The sequence below is a fragment of the Leishmania mexicana genome, chromosome 33 (assembly GCF_000234665.1).
Source record: "Leishmania mexicana MHOM/GT/2001/U1103 complete genome, chromosome 33".
NCBI classification, from domain to species: Eukaryota; Euglenozoa; class Kinetoplastea; order Trypanosomatida; family Trypanosomatidae; genus Leishmania; species Leishmania mexicana.
In genome coordinates, this window is record NC_018337.1 from 578386 (window position 1) to 598011 (window position 19626).

The 19626-nt window shown below is 60.2% G+C and overlaps 3 protein-coding genes across 3 annotated transcripts; all 3 read right to left on the reverse strand.

Moving 5' to 3' along the window:
- Positions 1–823: 823 nt before the first annotated feature.
- Positions 824–8665, reverse strand: LMXM_33_1360 (conserved hypothetical protein; the record flags this gene model as incomplete). Its single annotated transcript, XM_003878678.1, has 1 exon — positions 824–8665. One exon carries the CDS (start codon positions 8663–8665, stop codon positions 824–826), a length of 7842 nt encoding a protein of 2613 aa, XP_003878727.1.
- A 2040-nt stretch (positions 8666–10705) lies between these two features.
- LMXM_33_1370 (conserved hypothetical protein) lies at positions 10706–11680 on the reverse strand (the record flags this gene model as incomplete). Its single annotated transcript, XM_003878679.1, has 1 exon — positions 10706–11680. The coding sequence occupies one exon, from the start codon at positions 11678–11680 to the stop codon at positions 10706–10708; it is 975 nt and encodes a 324-aa protein (XP_003878728.1).
- A 1019-nt stretch (positions 11681–12699) lies between these two features.
- Positions 12700–16599, reverse strand: LMXM_33_1380 (hypothetical protein, unknown function; the record flags this gene model as incomplete). Its single annotated transcript, XM_003878680.1, has 1 exon — positions 12700–16599. One exon carries the CDS (start codon positions 16597–16599, stop codon positions 12700–12702), a length of 3900 nt encoding a protein of 1299 aa, XP_003878729.1.
- Between the last annotated feature and the right edge of the window lie 3027 nt (positions 16600–19626).

The following is a 19626-nucleotide window of genomic DNA, read 5'->3' on the forward strand; positions in this document are numbered from 1 at the left end:
GGGTATGGGGGGGAGGGGTGGCGATGGGCACGCTCGCCAGTGTGTATGCTGGCGCGCACACCACCGGCAGCAAAACGGCAAAAGCTAACGAGTACAGGAGCAGATAGCGATGCGGTGAGGCAAGAGGAGGAGGTCGGGGGAGGGGGTGGGCTATGATTCGCTGTGCCTCGTCTCTCGCTGTGGTTGATGAGACACTGAGCCCGTGTGCGTGTGTGGCGGTCTGTCAGTTTGTGTCTGTCTGTGTGTGTGTGTGTGTGTGTGTGTGTGCTGAGGACGCTCCTGGTTTTAGTGTTGAGGGAGAGGAAGGAACCGAAAAGGGAAAAGAAGCGTTGTTGATGATGATGGTTGTAGGAGGCGGCTCGGCCGCTGCTCGTCCATCTCATGTTCTCCGCTCAGGGTGGTGACTTCGCAGTGCTCGCCTCTCTCCGTGCGTGACGCCGAACCAGCACAACGCCGCCTGTTGAAGGCGCGCAAAGGCACCTGCTTCGGCGCTCTGAAGAGGAGCACTCGCCGGAGCTCAAGAGCGAGCGAAAGAAGTGTAGCGAGAGCCACACTACTTCGGGGTAGCGCGTTCAAGAGGGCTCTTCCAGCACCGGCGCTTTGCCTCGCGGGCCACACCAATTCTGCATCCAACGGTGTCTCTGAGCGCATGCTCACGTGCGTGTGCGGGTGTACATTAAAGACGAAATGTGGACTCTATGGGGACACTTTACTACGTTATAACGAGCGAGAGAGAGGGAGAGAGGGGGACAGACACCCGCTTACACAAATGATCCCCTTATCTACGGTATCGCCACGGGTGAGACACGCCCCTCACCCTCCTCTACGCGTTCCTTCGCACGATACTCATTGCCCCATTCGTTGCCCGCAGCGCGTTGGCGATTGCAATCTTCACCTGCCGCACTTCGTTTTCGACGTTCAGCACGTCCTTCCACTGTAGTGGCGCACTGCGGATGCCCGTGGAGTCCAAGTCACCGTCGACGACAGTGCCGGGGACATCGTGCGCCGTAGCCGAGTCGTACAGCCGCGTCCATTCACCCTCATGTGCGCCACCGCGCCCCGGTAGCAGCTCCCATAGCGTAACGTCCGGGTTGAGCTTCGCCCCATCTTCCGTGGCAGGCAGCAGGAGGGCCTGGGTGTTGCTTACAGCCGACGCTGCACCAGGGCGAGCCCTCGCGTCATCCTGTCCCTGCACATGCGGGGGACGGGAAGAGGACCCATCGAGGTTGAACGCCACCATCGTGTTCGGGTCATGTCCACTTCCTCCAATGTGACTTGCCGCGGTTGACGAAAGCGGGCCGCCGGAATGCGACTCGTGTCGCCCAGGCGACGCCGGGGCGAGCTCCGCCGCAGCTGAGGACTGCGGCATCGCCGGCGGCCCTGTCCCACTGTCGCGCCCGCCAAAGCGGCCATCAGCTGCGGGCAACAACCCTGGTGTCAGTGGCATGCTGATGGCGTCGGAGATGCCACTCCCACCATGTGCTGTTGCCGGCGGAGAGGATGGCGCGTTGGAAGGTGTAGACGACACGGTCGCTATCTGATCTGCGGTGCTCGCAGCGCCGTTGGTGTTGGCAACGCGCACGCTGTTGCTCAGTGTGTGCGGTCCAGCAGAGGAGGCACCAATGACCCAGGCGTTTGCGGCCACCCGACTCGCGCGGAGTCCGCCACGGTAGTCGGTGTTGAATTCGCGCAACTGATACACGGCTTCTTGCGCCTGCCTCAGGGTGTCGGCGAACTCGCTGAGCGGGAGCTCGGATAGATAGCGCACAAAATCTTCCGGCAGGCTGCTGGGGCACGACGACTGCTTCTGCAATGGCACTGCAGATGCCAGGGGAAGAACAAAGGAGTGCAGCAGGCAGACCATGGCGTGCAGCGCGTACAGGTAGCACTCAAGGCGGAACTCTCGCACCTCTGAAGTGCTTGTCTGCACTAGGGACTGAGCGACATGGCGGACGATTTTCGCGACGAGTTGCCGCTTCCCAGCAGAATGGCGGAGCATCGGCGTGCTGTCGGCGTAGGCGATGAAGACGCCGGCATCCTCGCTGCTGCGCTGCCCGTACTCCGTGTTAAGCAACAGATGGGCAAGATTGCGCACCGTCAGCGCCACAACATCGCGCCCACGTTCGGCTGCGGAAACGGCGTGCGCTGCAGCGGTGCCAGTTGCCGCGGCTAACTTTGCCAGAGCCCCCTTTGCATCCTCTCTGCCGTTGTCGTCGTTTCGATCTGGGACCGCTGCTCCTGCCGTGACTGGCGAGGCCACGGATGCGCCTCCAGCGGCACCGCCCAAGCCGCCCTCCCCGCTGTCGACATCTGCGAAGCCGTACAGCTCCGTCGGACCGCGGCGCCACACGTCGTCGCTGCTCAGCATACTCATCAACTCGGCCAGCGCCATGCCATCAACGAGGCTGCGGCAGTCCACCGCTAGCACAGAGCACGAGAGGGCGCGCAGGCAGTCAGAAAGCTCCGCGCACAGCGTCAGGTGCGACGCGCTGAGACGCGCTGATCCAGCGATGGTGCTGCTGACGGCCGCGGGAGCGAGGAAGACGTGGTCGATCAGTTGCCGGTTTTCGCGGATGAACTTTTGCACGTCGTACAAGAGCGGCGCCGCGTCGCCGAGGGAGGAGAGGAGCAGGTTCACCCACCGCACCACACCTAGCAGAAGGTGCTGCAGCACCTCCTTGTTCTGCTCCACGAGCGACCTGCTCGGGACCTGGTCGAAGGAGGGATTCGCCTGAGAGTAGCCCAACACCACCAGCGTACTGTACTGCCACGCCCGCATCGAGAGGCACGAGTGGAGCAGGTCGCTGTGCAGCACCTGCGAGCTGTGGCTGAGGGAGATGACGGAGACGACGTCAAAGGCGCTGCGTAGGTGCCACAGCAGTGTGCCCACTTGCGCGCCGTTGCTGGCGAAGAAGTTACACACTGCATGGTCGGCGCTCTGGAGAAGTGCCGTTGCACACCGCATGGCCCACTTGCCGAGCCCATCACCGCTTCCGGTGTCCGGGTTGCAGAACTCGTCGCGAATCGGTGATGAGGCCTGCAGCAGTGCAACCAGGAGCGCCACCGCCTGCTGCGCCTGCGACGAGAGTGCGACCTCTCCGCTGTCGCTGCCGTTCGCCGGCGCAGCGCCGTTGAGGTCATTGTGTCTCTGCGCTGCGGCCGCGTTCGCACTGCGGCAGCTCTCACCGCGTCCGCCGGCGCTCGAGCCGCTGCTGCTACAGATGTCTGTGCACACCACGTCAAGCAGCGCCCTCTGAAAACGCCACACAGCCACGTCGTCAAGGTTGACACCAGGTGTCTCGGCGAGGCACAGAAGACTAAGGTACAACTCTGCCCGTATCGTCGCGATGCGAGTTCCCCAATGCACAAGCGCGCGCACCAGCGGCTCCAACAGCAAGGCTGCACCAGCCACCCCCGACCTACTCCAAGATGCGCGCCTGGTACTCTGCTCACCCACCACCGAAACAGACTCTGCACCGCTGCGCTCTGCTCCGCGCTGCTGCAGCAGCGCCTGTGCCAGCTGGGAACGGCTTGCGGCACTAAATAAGTTACTGAGCTCGCCCGCGTGGGTGGCGAACGGCTTGCCAATGCCGACACTCGCGCTTCCTACCGTCGCTCCACCTTGACCACTCCGATGTTGATGCGTGGCGTGGCGACTCTCGTCGCGCGGGCGGCGCTTCCCGATTATGACCTCTCTCTCCCCCTCACGGTCATGGCTGGGCAGTGTCTCGACCGCCATGGGCTGGGCTGACACGCGTGGTACGGTGCGACGCTCATACCTCCCGTGTAGATATGACGTCGCGCGTGCCGCATCAAGCGGTGCGCAACGGCTTCCCTGCACTCCAGGATAGTCCCCGCTGCACTGGTTGTACCAGGCCGCCTCCGCTTCTGCGTTCTGCGGCACCGTGAGCGACAGCGCCACCGACGCACAGACCGTCTGCCGGAGGTGTGCCATGACGGTGGACAGACAGTGGCACAAGCGAACCGCCACTTGCTCCTGGGCTGCTGCGGTCAGGCGCGTCGTGGCGTCCAGCCCGCGTAGAATGCACAAGGCAAACGAGCTCAGTCGCGACACCGACAAGCCCTTCACGACAGAGCACGACACACTCACCAGCTGGCACCAGCCCTCCACAAAGCTGACGCCTGCCGCGTAGGAGAAAAAACAGTCGTTCGCGGCAATGAAAGGGCGCAGCCGGTCGCGCAGCTCAGACATGGTCATCGGTGGCTTGTTTGCGCGCTCCTGCTCTGCCTGGATTGCACTATAAAGGCTCGTCATGTCATACTGCACGACGCCGTCCGTCGCAGCGGGCACCAGGTGGCTCAGCCCTCCCGCAACGGAGGGCAGCTTCTCTGGGAAGGTCGGCAGCACTTGGAGCGCCTGTGGCAGCCAACTCGTAATGTCAACGGCGGCGTCGCGAGACATGACCGCCACATCCCCGTTCCACTGACGCTCCTTGTCCTCGTATGTGCCGCGTTTGGACAGTGCGTTCGCATGTGTTTCGCTGTCGTAGCCGTCTATCTCGTGGAGACTCTGAACACCAGTATCCTCCATGGCGGTGTATTCACAGTCGCCCGGCGCGGAGGCGCCACCGTCCGCCGAGGCGCCGTTGCTGCTGCCGAAGGGGTGGAGGAGCGACAGCAGCACCTCGACCGCGATGGACGTGATGGTCGTATTCTGCGCCACCCGCAGGCTCTCCGGGACTGTGCGATACGTGTAGCACGCCTCCAGTGCCAGGAGTTTGAGCACGTACGCGTACTTGCTGAGTGCGACCGGGGTGCACTGACTGGCTCGGTAGTGCTGCAGTCGCAGGAACAGCGTCTGGCAGACCGACTCCAAAAACGGACGAATGACAAGGGAGCCGTAGAGGCGGTTTGCGCGCAGGAGGTAGAGCAGCTTCACGTACTTGACGGCCAGTGCTGGATGCGCGTGCTCGACCTCGCAGTCGCAGGCCCCCTCAACGACGGAGGTGAGGAGGGTGGTGCGCCACCATCGAGGCTCGCCGGCGGTGCCGTCCCCGTCTGTCACGCCGCCATGCGTGAAATCCGCGTGCGCGGCTGCGGAGACGGACGGCTGTCCCCTCCGGTCGCGGCGAGAGAACTCCTCACCATAAAAGCCGCCCATCCACGCGGTCAGAGACGGCTCTGTCACGTCTGCGTGCTGCATGAGAAGTTCAAGCAGAAGCGACTTGGTCTCCGTAAGCAGCGCGGCCGACCACCCAGGGACGAGCTCTGACGGTTCAAAGTCGAGCTGCACTAGCTCTGGCGGCGCCTGCACCACCACTGGCGCAGTGTTCAGCGGATGCAGGAGCTGTGTAAAGGAGTCCAGAACTGCGGTGTACTTGTGAGTGAGCCCGGCCCAGTAATGCGCCGCCTGATTGGCCGTATCAAAAGGGAACAACACCAAGAGCTGCAGGGTGGTCTTCGTCATGAGGGTGTCGTGCAGTGAGCACATGCCCAACACGCGCACGGCGAGATCAGTGTTGAGAGTTGTGCGGTTGTCAAACAGTAGAAGCTCAATCTTTTGTTCCCGCGCTGCCTGGATCGCCGTGATGAGCAGCCGCATTGCCTGGCGCACGGAAGCGCGGTGGTGACTGAGCAGCTCGTACGGCGCATCGCTTGCGTCAAGAATTACCTTCAGCACCTCGCCCACCACGTCTGTCGGGGCCTTGTTGATGGCCATGATGGTGGCGAAAGGCAGCACCGCCGTGCGCGCGCTCTCACTGCTCCGGAAGCGCACGAGCAGCGCCTGCCGCAGCGCCGCGGACGCCAGCGCCATCACCGTGTACCGCTCATGGGGCCGCGAAAACATGCGTTTCAGCACGCCGCGCAGTATTTCATGCGAGATGAAGTGCGTGACTGTGTTGTACACCGGCAGCGCCGCCATGGACGGCTGGTCGTGCTGGAACAGAGCCGTGACAAGGTTGAGGAAGCCAATGGTGATGTCGTAGGTGCCTTGCGTGCATTCGCATTGGCAGTGTCCGATGATGGAAAGCGCCTCCTCGTGTACCGCCGGCTCGCGCTGTCCGGTGGAGGCCGCGGACGACGACGCGGTGAAGCGGTCGTACAAGGCGAAGCTGGCGCTACCGCCGCCTGCATGCATCTGCTGCTGTGTGCACACCGACGACTGCTGCAGCAGGCGGCGCTGCTCCAGAAATGACCAGACGAGCTGCGCATCCGCCGCATTCGTGACGAGGGCCGAGATGAGCGACAGTGTGCTGCCCAGCATAACCTGACTTTGCTGCGGTGCCGAGAGGAACGCCAGGGCGAGCGCGAGGTTCATGTGAGCGCTTACGATGGGCCGCAGCGTAGGGTGGCCAAACAGCTGGCGCAGCAAGAGAAAGAAGCTGGCGATGTAGTGGCGCTGACACTTGCGCGCGTAGGCGCGGGTGAACTGCCGGTGCAACGCGCGCGGCACCCCGTTCACGCCTGGCACTGTCGACAACGCGTACATGTCGTCACCATCGGCGGTGTCACTCGCCACAGACCCGGCAGGGGACTTCTGCGCCGCCGCTGCCAACGCCGTGGCTGAAGCGGCGCCGCCGTTGCTCCCCACCGCCCCAGGAGCGCCAATCACGCCACTGTTCAAGCCAGCGCACTCGAGCGTCTGACTAACCAAACTGTGCCACTTCATCTCGCCACACTCTGTCTGCGCATCCGTGAGGAGCACGACAACTCGCTGCGTGTACTGCGGGTTGCGGCCGATCATCGCCATCACCTCTAGAAACTTGGTCATCAACTTCAGCGTGTAGTTCTCCCACACCGCGCCGAAGCCGCCGATCGCGCTGCTGCTGCTGCCACCGCCGGCGCCCACGGCGGCCGAGGTCGCGCTGCTGCGCTGCGTGGCGAAGACTTGCCGCATGTGCTTCACAAAATTCTTGAAGATGAAGAAGGTCGCCGCACAATCGGAGTCTAGGTCAGGGTTCAGCACCTCTGGTGGCAGGTGCTGCAGGCAAACCGCGAGTGCCTCGAGCAGGTGGGCCATCTCGGACGTGAACGGCTCCCCGACCACTTCGCCAGCAGCCCCGGCACGTGTCACCTTCAGCAGCCACGCCTCTTCACCGTTCATCTCCTCTGGGCGGCCGTGCTGCGTTGCATCGCGTTGCTGGTAGCCGTAGTACGCCTCCAGCGCTGCCACGCTTCCGCCGCGGTTCACGGCACTGCCGCCGCGCACAAACGAGGGCAGGCGTGGAAGCTCCTCGAGCTGCTCGCAATATCGCCGGTGTGTAGCGACCTCCAGCTCCGAGAGATGTCGGAGCAGCGGCAGCATCTCATCAAAGAGATAGGACATCATCTCGTACGGAGCAATATAGAGAAGACCAATGGGGATTGACAGGGTGCGGGGGACCGGTGCCAGCTCCACCATACGCTTCGTAACCTTGCCGCGATGAACCGCAACGCTTGCCGGCGTCACGGCCGCGTGAGGAGACGACAGCGATGCCATGCGCGCACCAAGAAAGGCGTCCAGGGCCTTGTCGTAGCCTTGTTCACTCCCTTTGGCGCGGAGGAGGCAGCCTTCTGCCAAGGTCAATATGCTCAGATAGCTGTCGACGAGAGCCTGCCACGTGTACAAGACCGCTGGCGCGGTCAAGGCGGCGCGGCTGCCACCGCTGCCCCCTCGCAGCCGCTCTCCTCCACCGCCGCGGCGGGCATCCGTCAGCGCGTCACCGTAGAGACCTCCACCAACGCCAATGTTCGGCGGCTGCACACTCTCACGGAGCTTGCAGCGCAGTGCCGAGACAGTGGCTTCAATGGATGCGGCTACACCGGAGTGAATCAGCTCATTCAGACGCAGCTCCCCGCTGGAGGAGCGCAGTTTCTTCCACACGGCGGCCATGTTCACTATGGAAAAGACGCACAGCCAGATGAGGGTGTTGAGGCAGCACGTGTCGACGTTGTCGCTGAAGGCTGACAGCGGCACGACTCGGCTCTGCAACGAGTTCTTCAGGAGCACGTACAGTGCATCCATCAGGTCCAGCGCCTCCTTCACCACACTCGTCGTCAACTGAAAGTGACGCGACAAGACGTACAGGCACTGCGCGGCGAGCAGCAGCGGGCTCTTGTCTGGCCGCTTACGCCGGTTGTCAAAGAGACTGGACGACGAGGCCTCGCTATCGCTGGCCTGGTCGTTCGCCGTGATGCTCGTTTTTAGGAAGGAGATGAGATTGCTTGCGGCAGACACCGCCACCGCCCCCACTGCCGCATGCAAGCCCTTCACCTCCTCCACGCTTTCTTTCCACTGTGACGAGGCTGGGTTGTCCACCGGCGGGGCTTCGCTATTGTTGTAGCCGCTGTCGCACAGCAGCAGCGTGTGCAGGAACTCTGAGGTTTGCTCCACCTGCAGACGCCGCCGCTCTTGCTGCTGCTTGGGCTCGCTTGCGCGCGCCAAGGTCGAGTAGGCCGCGCTGGTCGCCGCAGCTGGGGCAGTGCTGGTGATGGAAAAGCCAGCGAGCGTGGCTTGTGGTGCCACGACCGCCTGCCACTGCGCGCCTGTGTGCAGGGCTGTTGTGATCGCCTGAGGCACTATAGCTGGCGCTGCTGCGGGGCCCAGTGCGGCAGCCGGTGCTGCTACTGTCACCTCCATTGGAGCTCTGAAGCGCTTCTTGATCTCGTGGGTGAAGGCATCACTGACCACCCCGTCTCGGCAGACCTTAGCGAGGAGCACCATATAAGGCGGGATAGCCGGTGGCGCCGTTGGTGTCGGCGCTGACGCAGGCGCGGCCGCAGCTGAAGCATTACCGGGACCCCCAGCAACAACAGATGGCTTCCCGAATCCGAAGCCGCCTGACACTGGTGGTGAGCTGCTTGTCACTGGCTGTGGCCGCGGCGGGGGTCCTGACGGCGCACTAGACATTTCCGACGGCCGAGCCGCCGTCAACAGCGTTCCTGTGTTGCCGCTCGCTGCAGTCAGGGCTGATGCCTCAGCGGCTGCAAAGCCAAATGAAGTCGCAGCGCTGGCCTGTGCTGGCTGCGGCGCCTTCTCGGAAGCGCCAAACATGTCTCACACCAATCACTGGCCGGTAGCGCTGCCGCACAGCCGCCTTCTACGGTAACGACAGAGATGCAGGGGGGGGAGGCGAGATTGCACGGAACAGAATTTTATCCGACGGAGCCACGTTAAAAGACAACGAGATACACCAAAAAACGACGGAGGGAGATGTAAGAAAGCAAACGACAAACAAGCCAAAACAGAGGGGACGAGATGGTGCAGGGCGTGGGGTGGGGTTGGAGAGGGGGGGGTGAAGAAGGAAAGTGGCCAACACCCAAAGGAGCTCGAGAGGGAGTGCCTAGACACAGTCGCTAGCGCCCTCACCGGGTCTGAAACAACAACAAGCAGAAAAGAGGCACACAAGCACACACGCGCACAACGTCGGTTTCCGTACCTGCAGAGCTTTGAGGCTTTTGAAGCCGAGACGACAGCAGCGACACAACTACGGAACAGAGCCCTTCCCCACTCCACGTACTTCGCCAACGAAATATATTAAATAATCACTCTGACCGTGAACCGACTCGCACGTGTTGGTGGGGGGGGGTCTTCTGTTTCTCTTCCTCAACGATCAGCCTAGCGTCGCTGCCTCTGCCTGGTGCGCTGCTACCTTTTCCAGATTATTTGCACGCACCTACGTTTCGGTGTGCGTCTATGTATGCTTGTGTGTGTGTGTGTGTGGCGGAGATCACTGGCGCACTCCTACCCCACTGATCTGCACCCACGCATAGGCAAGTCGGCGCTCCTTCTTGTTTGTGTGCCTTTTGACTCTAACTATGAGTCGTCACGACGCACCTGCGACTACAACACCAAAGAAATAATCCGTAGAATTACTGCCTCGAGAGGCAGTCAAAAGACCCCATCCGCACATGCAGACGTACGCGTGTGAGAGAAACAATAGCCACGTGGTGGTCATGGTGCAGCGCAGCCGTATAAGTTGAGTGACGGGAAGAGAAAGAGGAGGGACATGACAAGTATGTCGATGCAAGGTGCCAAATGACGATGAGGGCTGCGGCTCTCGAAATATGAGCGCGGCTGCAAAGCAAAGGCACCGTGAACACAGGGGGCGGCATCTTGAACCACTCGCAGGATGGAGTAGCACATAGAACATACTTGGAGCTCTCACGCTATGAAGATGCAAGCCGACTCGAAAGTCTGCATGGGCATGCTAAATGCCTTCAAGCACACAAGTGACGCAGCGCGCCGACTACCTTTGGCCACTCCCGTAGCTGATGTTGCTTGGCTGTACGATGCTGCGCCTATATGTATGTATAGCGCACATTGTGTGTAGTGAAAACAGGCAAGCATCTAACAGAAAGATCATGAACAACAAGAGGACCCAACATCCATACCCCCCCCGGCCCCTGCCACACACACACCCGCACGCACCTTACATGCATAGGAGGCATCGTCGGGAAGCTGGCCTGGTATCCTTCAAAAAGAAAAGTGCGACCTCGATGGAACAGCTGCGGACACCGGCCATTACACATGCGCCAAGGAGAAACAGGCCAAAGAAATATGGCGGCAGCACGTCCCCATGTGAACGCGTGTATGTGTACAGGCCGTCGGATTCAAGAAAGCGAAGCTCTGCGACGCCGCCACAGACCAATGTAGAGGTATGATGCCTCCTCACACACGCGAAAAGAAAAGGAAACCAGGAAGGCACCGGAAAAGAAAGCAGCGCAGCAGTGGAAGAGAGACACATCGGCCAAGCGCGCGGAGTCAATCCTTCTTGCGTCGCTTCAGCGCGGCACGTCTCCTCCCAATCTCGTCCTCTAGACTGCAATTGATCAGTCGCCGCCTCTCCAGATCGCGGGCGGCGGCCTCGACGCAACGGCGAAACGCGGCTACCTCCTCTTTGATGTGCTCCGCGTTATCCATCTGCTCCTGCTTCTTTGCCTCAAGCACTGTCTTGCGAGCGAGACACGCCTCTTTGGCCTTCTCGATCCCCTTGATACGCTCCTCTGCCGCCTGCAACGACTGCTGGTGTGCCGCACTTTGCGCCGTCACCTCTGCAAGGGAGCCACTCAGTTTGTTGAGTGCTTCCTGCTCCTCATGTTCTGTGCGGAGCTGTTCGGCGAGAGAGCCGTCGATAATGTCGCGCTGCACAGACAGCTCAGTCGCCGCTACCCGAGCCTTTTCACGGGCGTACCGATGCGCCAGGTTCTTGTCTTGAAAGGCGGCCTCGCGGTACAGCCGCATGAGTGCGCTGTCGTAATAATAGCGCGTTTTTGCCGGCACCCCAGTCGACTGACTCGGCGCGGGCTCGTGTGTCGATACGGTGGCGCTCTCATCACACGTGTCGGCGAGAGTGGTGGTGCTTTTCAATTCGGGAAAAAGCTCTGCAAACTCTCCTCCTAATACGGCATCCCTGGCCGAGGCTGGTGCTGTCGCCGCGGACGGGGATATCTGCGATGTGGGTTCAACCAGCGGCTCAAACCGCAACATGTGGGTGTAGTAGAAATCCAGCACATTACTCTCGAGTCCAGACAATACTTCGATTTGCTGCCGCAGTCGACTTTGCACGTCCAGCTTGCGTGCTTGCAGCTCCTTGAAGGCCACTTCATCCTCACATGGACTGCGGCCTCGCTTGGGTCGCCCCTCCGGCTTAACGGCTCTGCGCGAGCTTGCGGACGACGAAGACGGGTCGCTCAAGAGAGCGCAACTAGGGCCGGCGGGGCGATGAGCTCTGAACATTGACGGCATACACGCTAACGCATGCCGTTCGTTTTTTTATTGTTCGTTTCGTTTGTGATCTACGAGTGTGACGCTTGTGCTCGCCATCGACGTCGGCGCGGGCGTGACCCCAAACACACACGCACACAGAGGGAGAGGGAGAACAGATGTAAGAAGCCTTTAGGGGAGACCTCAGGAAGAGAAGCAGCAACCATTGCTCATGTCTATTGAGAAAATGATTCCGGCGCCGGGTGCAGACATCGTCATGACACGGAAACAAACGCGGAAGATAGCGGAGCGGGGGAAAAAGGGCGTAGGGACACGCCGCCCGACCTTGCCCCTCCCATGTCTCGCCTCCATGTGCCTGAGAGGACAACAGTCGTTAAAACCTTTTTGAACATCACAGCACCAGCAGCAGCGGGAGGCGGCGGAGGGCTACTGTCATACCTCTCACCCCATCTCTTTGCAACCTTTTACAATGTCTCTCTCTCTCTTTCTATATATGTGTCTTTGAGTTGTCGCTGTACTCGTTTCGCGGGGAGGGGGAGGAGGTTCACGACTGTGAGCAACACGACGGCCTCGATCAGCCATCATCACCATCACCATCATCGTCATCACACACACAGGCACACAAGACACAAAGAGAGGGAGCTGAAGAGGGGGAGAGGAGAGACCAATCAGAGAAGGAGAGGAGAGACATCAAAGGTCGCCATCAAGCAGGATAGAGACTCACAACAGACGCTGACAACCACGCGAGCGGGCCACTGGCGTGCGTCAGGGTTGCACAGCACGCACAACGAAAATGGGAAACGAAACACAAATAAAACGAAAAGGTGAAAGAAAAAAGGGGAGGAGGAGAAGAGGTGGGTGAGTGGTGGGTGGTGGGTGGGAGCCCCTCGGAGCCAGGCGGGGCGGGGCACAACTGGCAGAGAGAGACTCTCTCCCTCTCTCTCCGTGAGGCCCACTCACATCCACGTACGGATGGCATGCCGCCACCGGCCTCGGCTTCGCCTTCCGTCCGTCTGCCACACTTTCAGGCCTCAGTCGACAATGCGCAGAGAGGTTATGGCCACTTGAATGCAATGATTGGCCTCAGAAAGGGAAGCTTGCAGGCGGCGAAGCGCCCGCGTCGACGGCGCAGCCATCTTTGCTGGCGAGGCGCAGTACGCCGGGTGCGACCCCGCGACGTCCACGCCAGACTGCAGAAGCGCACAGAGGCTCTGCACTGTCGCCACCGACCGCGTTGCGACATCGCGAGCTAATGCCGCTGCAGAACGCGTGCGATCCTCTTCGCTGCCCTCCATGTTCGCGTCCGCCGCCGTCGCTGCAGGGAGGCCTTCGCTGCGCTCCATAGCGTCACTGCCAGGCCGCGGACGAGTGAGAAGCACCGCGAGTGACGCGACGTTCGGACAGTTCCACTGGAGGAGCGTATCATCTGCCTGGAGATATGGTGATGGGCGCGAGAAAAGGCCGTGTTGCGGTTGATTCGCGTGCGTGCGCACGCCACTTATGGCAGCGCTCTTGCCGAGTGCCCACGGTTTCGACTGGGATGGCGCCTGTGCCGCACTTGCAGTATCCGGGAAGAGCGACACAAACGTGCGGATGTGTTTGGCATGAGCAGTGCACTCTGTATGATGCGCGCTCAGCTGTGCCTCCACATCCTCCAGCGACTTGCGCTGCAGCTGCACATAGGTGGCAAGCTGTGACTCCAATACGGGCGTGTCCTTGCCAAGCGTCCGCTGCACCGAGGAGACCAAGCTGAGAACAAAGATGCGGCGCAGAATGTGCTGAAGAATGTTGACGCGCTGCGTCTTGCCGCTTTCCTCCATGGCGGATAGCCTACTCTCAACCTTCTCAAGTTCCGCTTCCACCTCCTCCACCGTCACCTCGTGGCACGACAACGCAGTCCGCACCGCCACGTCTGGCGCCGCCGGCGAGTCCATGAGCTGCTTCTCGAAGTAATCGTAGATGCGCCTGTTAACGCGCACGTGCAAGTTGCACGACATGGCGTCGGCGAGAAGGTTGTACCACCACCGCCAGCCCTCACTGTCGCGGAAGACGCTGAAGACCTCTGCAATGTGCTCGAAGGACGGAAGCTCCCGGCACAGACCTTCGCGAACGGCCGCCCCGTCGGCATCGTCGAGCGTGGAGTTGGTAGAGGTTGTATGACGGTTCTGCAGGGTGATGGCGGGGTGCTGCGCGGTCCACTGAAGCACCTGCTCTTCCACCCACGCCGACACAGCCGTCTCCAGAGCGGTGGACGAAGTAGCAGGTGCGTCTGCTCCGGTGGTGGTGCGGCAGCCCTGCTGCTCTGTAGCGACGTCACCGGCACTGTAGCCGTCCCGGCTCAGAGCGACGTTGAGCACGCGTAGACAGAGGTAGCGCAGAGCCTGGCGGTTGTATGTCGACGTGAATTGCGGCCAGTTGGTGTTTAGCTCTTCTCGCAGGATTTTACTGTCCATCAGATCCTCGATGCGCTCTGGCGTGAGCGGCGTCACGGCCGGGGCGGCCGGGCCATAGGCACCCCGGCCGCCGCACTGTTTTGACGGCGCGCACATGCCGTTTGGCATCCTTGTTGTAGCGGTGGTTGTGCCGCTCTGCGTCCTGGCAGTCACGTAGGGCCTTTCCAAAAATTGTAGAAGCGACGCGATAGCACCCCGTGCCAGCATGGTCGTTAGCAGCACCGGCTCCAGGTTCTCTTGCTCTCGCTTTAAAGCATCCATGGTCGCGCGCAGCGGGTCATCACACGACGCGACTGCAGCAGTAATGTCTACTTGAAGTCGCGTGTACGTGGCCGCTTGATCCGCCGCGCCCGCCGACGCCTCCATTACCGCAAGGGCGACGCTGTGCGTCAGCTCAGTGGTGAGTAGCAGCAACATACTCAGTGTGCTTCTGATCCAACGGCGCACCATCTGCTCGCACACGGAGAGTTGATTGCCTACGTTGTCGATGTCGCTCTGAAGCAGGCGGAGCATCTCTAGTAGGTCGCGCAGTGTGTGCGCTGTGTTAGGCGCCGTCGTCGGCGTGAAATTCGAGGCCTGCCACACTGACGTGATCGCCGGCGAGGCCTGCCACACCCCGACAGCGGGGAGGAGGCTCAGGGTGGAGGTGCTCTGTTCTGAGGGACTGTTGCGAGTGGCGCTGCCGCGCGTGGCGCCGAACACGTGCACGCCTTGGTCGACGGGCGACGGTGTGAAGAGATGGAGGTCGTGAATGGCATGGCCAGCCGTTGCAACAGCACAAGCGCTTGCAGGAGACGTCGGCCCAATACTTGGGCGGAGGGGAAGGTTCACAAGTGGAGTCGCGATCTCGCCCGCTCTGCCACGGGACAGCGCCGTGACCGAAGCAGCCGCAGCCATCGTGCTAGAATCGTCACTGTAAGCGAGTGTAGACACTGGGAATGAGAGGCCACCTTCCTTGCCCTTCGCCCCCTCATGGCGCGCGGTGTGTTCGAGCGGCGCCGGCACGTGTGCCTCCCCAAAGGTCTGCGAAGTCGCCTCCCCCAGGTCCGCTGCGGTGGCAACGGCGACCGCAGCTTGCGTGCCCCGCCCCGTGGAGGCCAATGCCTCGGGTGTCCTGTTGAAGCTCTGCCGGGCCTTCTCCATGCCTTCCTCTCCCTCCTCACCGAAATCGATATCTTCGCCATCATTGTCGAGAGTGTTTGTGTGGCTGCCAAGTGATCCCGTTCGCTGGATGCCTAACTGTACGGTCAGCTGATCCACCAAAGACGAATTCCCCGGCGAAGGCCGCTCGACACGCCGCCAGTCCACGTTCCCCATGCCGACCAGTATCTCTGTGTTGCTGACAGACACATCCTCGCTCGAGGCCGAAACAGCGAAGTTGCACAGATGCGCGTTGGATGGCCCGCTAGCGGCCGCCACATCCCCGAACGAGGTGGTGATACCGCTGCCTCTGATTGGGTTCGTGTCGTGACCGTAAGAAGCACCGCCGACCACAGCGGCTAGCGGGTTGTCCACCTCGCTCTTGTGGTGCGACAGCTCCATCATTGCATCATGATAGATGGAGCGACCACGCGAGGTCGACGTCCATAGCGTGTGGGTGAAGGGGGCGGACTGCATAATAGAGTTGCCGAAGCTGCAGAGCGACCGGTCTCCGCGGCACGGCGGCGGCATGAGCGAAACTTGCAGCGGTGCGTCAAGGATGGTGGAATGCACGACTCCAAGGTTCGCAGGGGAGGCGAAGGACGAGGATGCTGCAAGGAAGCTGTTCTCGTGACCTAAGTTCGAAAAGCTCAGCTGCGCCGGCGAGGCGCCGTCATTGCCATGCTGCTGATGTGGCGGCATTAGTCGAAGAGATTGTATAGAGGGAGAAATGATACGGCAGCCGCTGTTGTGGGCCGTCGGCGATCCCGGTGGGTAAGGCATCGGGCTCAAGTTGGTGCTCCAGTATGAGGCTAGCGGTACTGCGGCCGAAGCCCCTCCCGCGCGCGTGGGTGATGGCGCCTGCACAGCTGGCCACCCGTATCCTGACCATGGGGATGCGAGGAGCTGCGAGTCGAGGCGGAGCGGGGTGTAGATGCAGTTGACCGTCTTCACCGTAGGCGTTGCCGGGGGTGGGGTCAGTGGCGTGGAGCCTTGCATGCGCTGCGGCGGAACCTTGGAGTTGGCGTGGTTTGAGCTGCCTTTCAGGGTGTGTTCAGCGCGTCCCTGCGGCTGCTGAAACGCTGCTGTGTGTGCTTTTGAGACGCCAAAGTCCACCTGCCCTGGCCCGTATGTTGAGGCGGATGCGTTCGCCGATGACGGCAACGAGCTCAAAACGCCGCGGTTCTGCTCCTCTGCCCGCAGACTGTGACGGTATGAGTCGTTGTTAGACGAGGGGTTCGCCAGCTGCTGCCGAAGGTCGATGGGGTCGCGGATTGTATGCGCCTGTGGTGGCGACTCTGACCCAGCTGCCGCGGCTTCACACGTTTCGGGCTCCATTAAGGGCAGAGGGAAGAAGCGACAAGACAAAGAGCTTCGTCGACGAAGGTGCTGCGCAGAATAGGAAACGAAATGCCTAAAAACCGCAGCAAGATAGATTGTACTAAAATAAAGGCACACGCGTGACCGCACAAAGGACACAGCAAGGCAACAAGATGGCCAGCGAGTGAAGATACGCGAGGACGAAGAGAGGTAAATAATCAGGACAACAACAAGACGACGAAAAATATAGCGGAAAATGTAAAGTCTTGAATTGCCCTCTCGACTCCCTCGACGTTATTGCCTTCGGATAGAACGTCGCACACACACACACACGCACGCAAGCACCCACAAACGCCCACAACGGCAACGAAGCACGCACGCACGCAAGAACGCAAGCAAACAACAAGATACACCTTGTTATCGATCCGTGCTGGTCATCAACAGAGTTCTCAAGAGAGAGGGAGAACAACCGCAACAAGAGCACGAGTGACACAAAGCACACAGAAAAAGGGGAAAGAGGAAGGGGGGATGGTGTGTGTGTGCGTGTGTGTGTGTGGGGAGATAGACAGCGGCAGTCGAAAAAACGAAAAACGAGAGAAAGGCAGCAGCTACGCCCACGTACGCAACGTGTAATAGAGAATGGGGGGAACACACACACACGCACACTTACACATAACAACAACAAAGAGGAGAGAGGGAGAGGGGGAGGCGGGGAAGATGTCAGGAACACGCAAGAAAATAAGAAAGAGAGCGTGAGTGTGTCAGTTTGTGTGTGCGGAGAGTGAAGTCAAACGTCACTCGACAGTCCAATACGAGAGAAATGAGTGGGACTTACCGGCACAGCCACCGAAACAATGAAGCACGAAAAAATAGGGGAGAGGTACACACAAGAGCAGAGTCTTAAGGGGGAAAAAGAATAGGACACAACAAGACAGAGGCAGGACGAAACGAAACGAAAGCAGAAGCCAGATTCATCAAGAAAGGGATCCGGTGGCTGTCGTGAGTGCGAGTGGTGGTGGTGGTGGTGGCGGTGTGTGTGTGTGTGAAACAATCAGGCACACACCATAAGAAAGTTTCAACAAGGGACGGCTGTGCTGCACCGTCGACGAGGCCAGCGGTGGCGACAACGTTGATAAGCAAAGAGGGTGAGGGGGGAGAAGGATGGAAAAGATGGATGAGAGCACACGAGCACTAAAGCGCACGCACACAGTTCACCAGAGTCTCACAGACAAACAAAAAATACCTCTTGGTCACGGGGAAACTCAGGAGTAGCTGTGCGATAAAGACGAGACTAAACAGGAGGGAGGGAAGTTGACACCCACCCACCCAACACACACCCGTAAAAAGAGTGCAAGGACCACCCCCAAAAAATGAACGAATGGGAAAAACAAGGAGAGAGTCAGAGGGGGGAGGGAGGGGGAGGTTGAGGGAGAAAGGTCGTCGAAAAAGATGCAGAAAATCAAAAGACAGAAAGTGTGTGTGTGTGTGTGTGTGGCTGGGAGCAACGTCAAGCACTTCGGCTTCAGTGGGATGGCGTGCTCAGCCCACCGTCGCGCGAGAAGAGATTCGAGGCCGCACAAACGGCAAGGAGAAAGCGAAATGAAGACGAAGGACGAGGGGTGTACACGAGCCAAACAAGAGGAATGCAACCAAATAGGAGGCCCGCATACACACACACACATATATATATAAGTCGTCTACACGTAAATATCTACGCTTGTGGGACTCGTTTTGCCTCGTGTCCGTATCGGCTTTGTTTCATGTGAGCGTCGTCGAGCGTCCACTCCACCAAATGCCTGTGCGTGTGTGTGTGTGTGTGTACGTCCTCTCTCAAGAGGGTGCGCGCCAATCCTGTTGACTTCCTGGTCTCCGTGTATTCGTTGTTGTTGCCTTCGTTTTTCCCCCTTTGCGGTCTGTATGCGGGTCAAGGGAGCGAGGCGGACCAGAGTGAAAGATGGGAGGTGAGGCAAGGAGGGACTGAGATCGAGTCCCCACCTCGGTGGAAAAAAAAAGAGGAAGAAGAACGGGGGGGGGCGTGCTGTGCTTGATGAGTGTGGTTGGGAAGGGACTCCGATCACTTCCAGAACCGAGACGAAGGCCCCAAACGACAAAGAACAGCAATGAGATCGTGGCCCACACACACACACAAATAAAGCACCCTCAGACACGACCCGCACACACGACAACGACGGTCCCTGAGAAATCACCGTCTGCTTGAGTCGAGTGGACAGACCGTCACAGACAGAGAGAGAGGGAGAAGGGGGGGGGGGAGGGGGGGGGAGCACGTTGTGGGGAGGACAGAAGAGGAGTGGAACAGTAAAGAAGGAGACCCTGCTGCAAGTCACGCGTGGGTGAAGGGAGACGGAGCGCGCGAGCAAGTGTGAGAGCGAATACGGCGGCGCCTTCAACAAGGATCGACGCGCGTGTGGGATGCGTTCGCGCTCGAAAATGCCCCTCTACCCGCAAACACACTCGTGTGACTCTCTCTCTCTCTGTGCGCCGGTGGCTACAATGCAGTTCCTCGTCTCGCCAGTTTGCTGTTGGGTGTTGGAAAAAAAAAAATCTCTCCTTCTCTTTGGGGTGGGGGTGCACAGATACACAGCACGGGCACTGCTACGCTCCTTTTTTTTTCTGTTGGAGTAGGAGCGGCAGGGCAGTGGGCGTGGGAAGAATGGGGTTGGCGGGACGGGGGGGGGGTGACCCTCTGCGCCCCCCACAAAGAAAGTAAAGCAATGTATGTAGATGTGTGTAATGAGAAGGAGTGGAGAAAGGTGAAAGGTATTGGATTTGAGGAGCGCAACGAAGAGGGGGAGAGACAGGGGGCCCGCGTGCCACTGATCCGGTGCCCTGTCACCACAGAAGCGAGCAGAGACGGTGGAAAGGGCGTTCAATCATCGTCAGCGCATTAGTTGCGATGGTAGTTGTGCCCACTTCCAGTGCCTGTATTTGTGTTTGTGTGTGTGTAGTCCGTGAGATGCAGCATTTCGTGGTATCGGGGGTTCGATCGTCGTTTTGTTGCCTCTAGTGCGCTTTCCAAGTGAACAT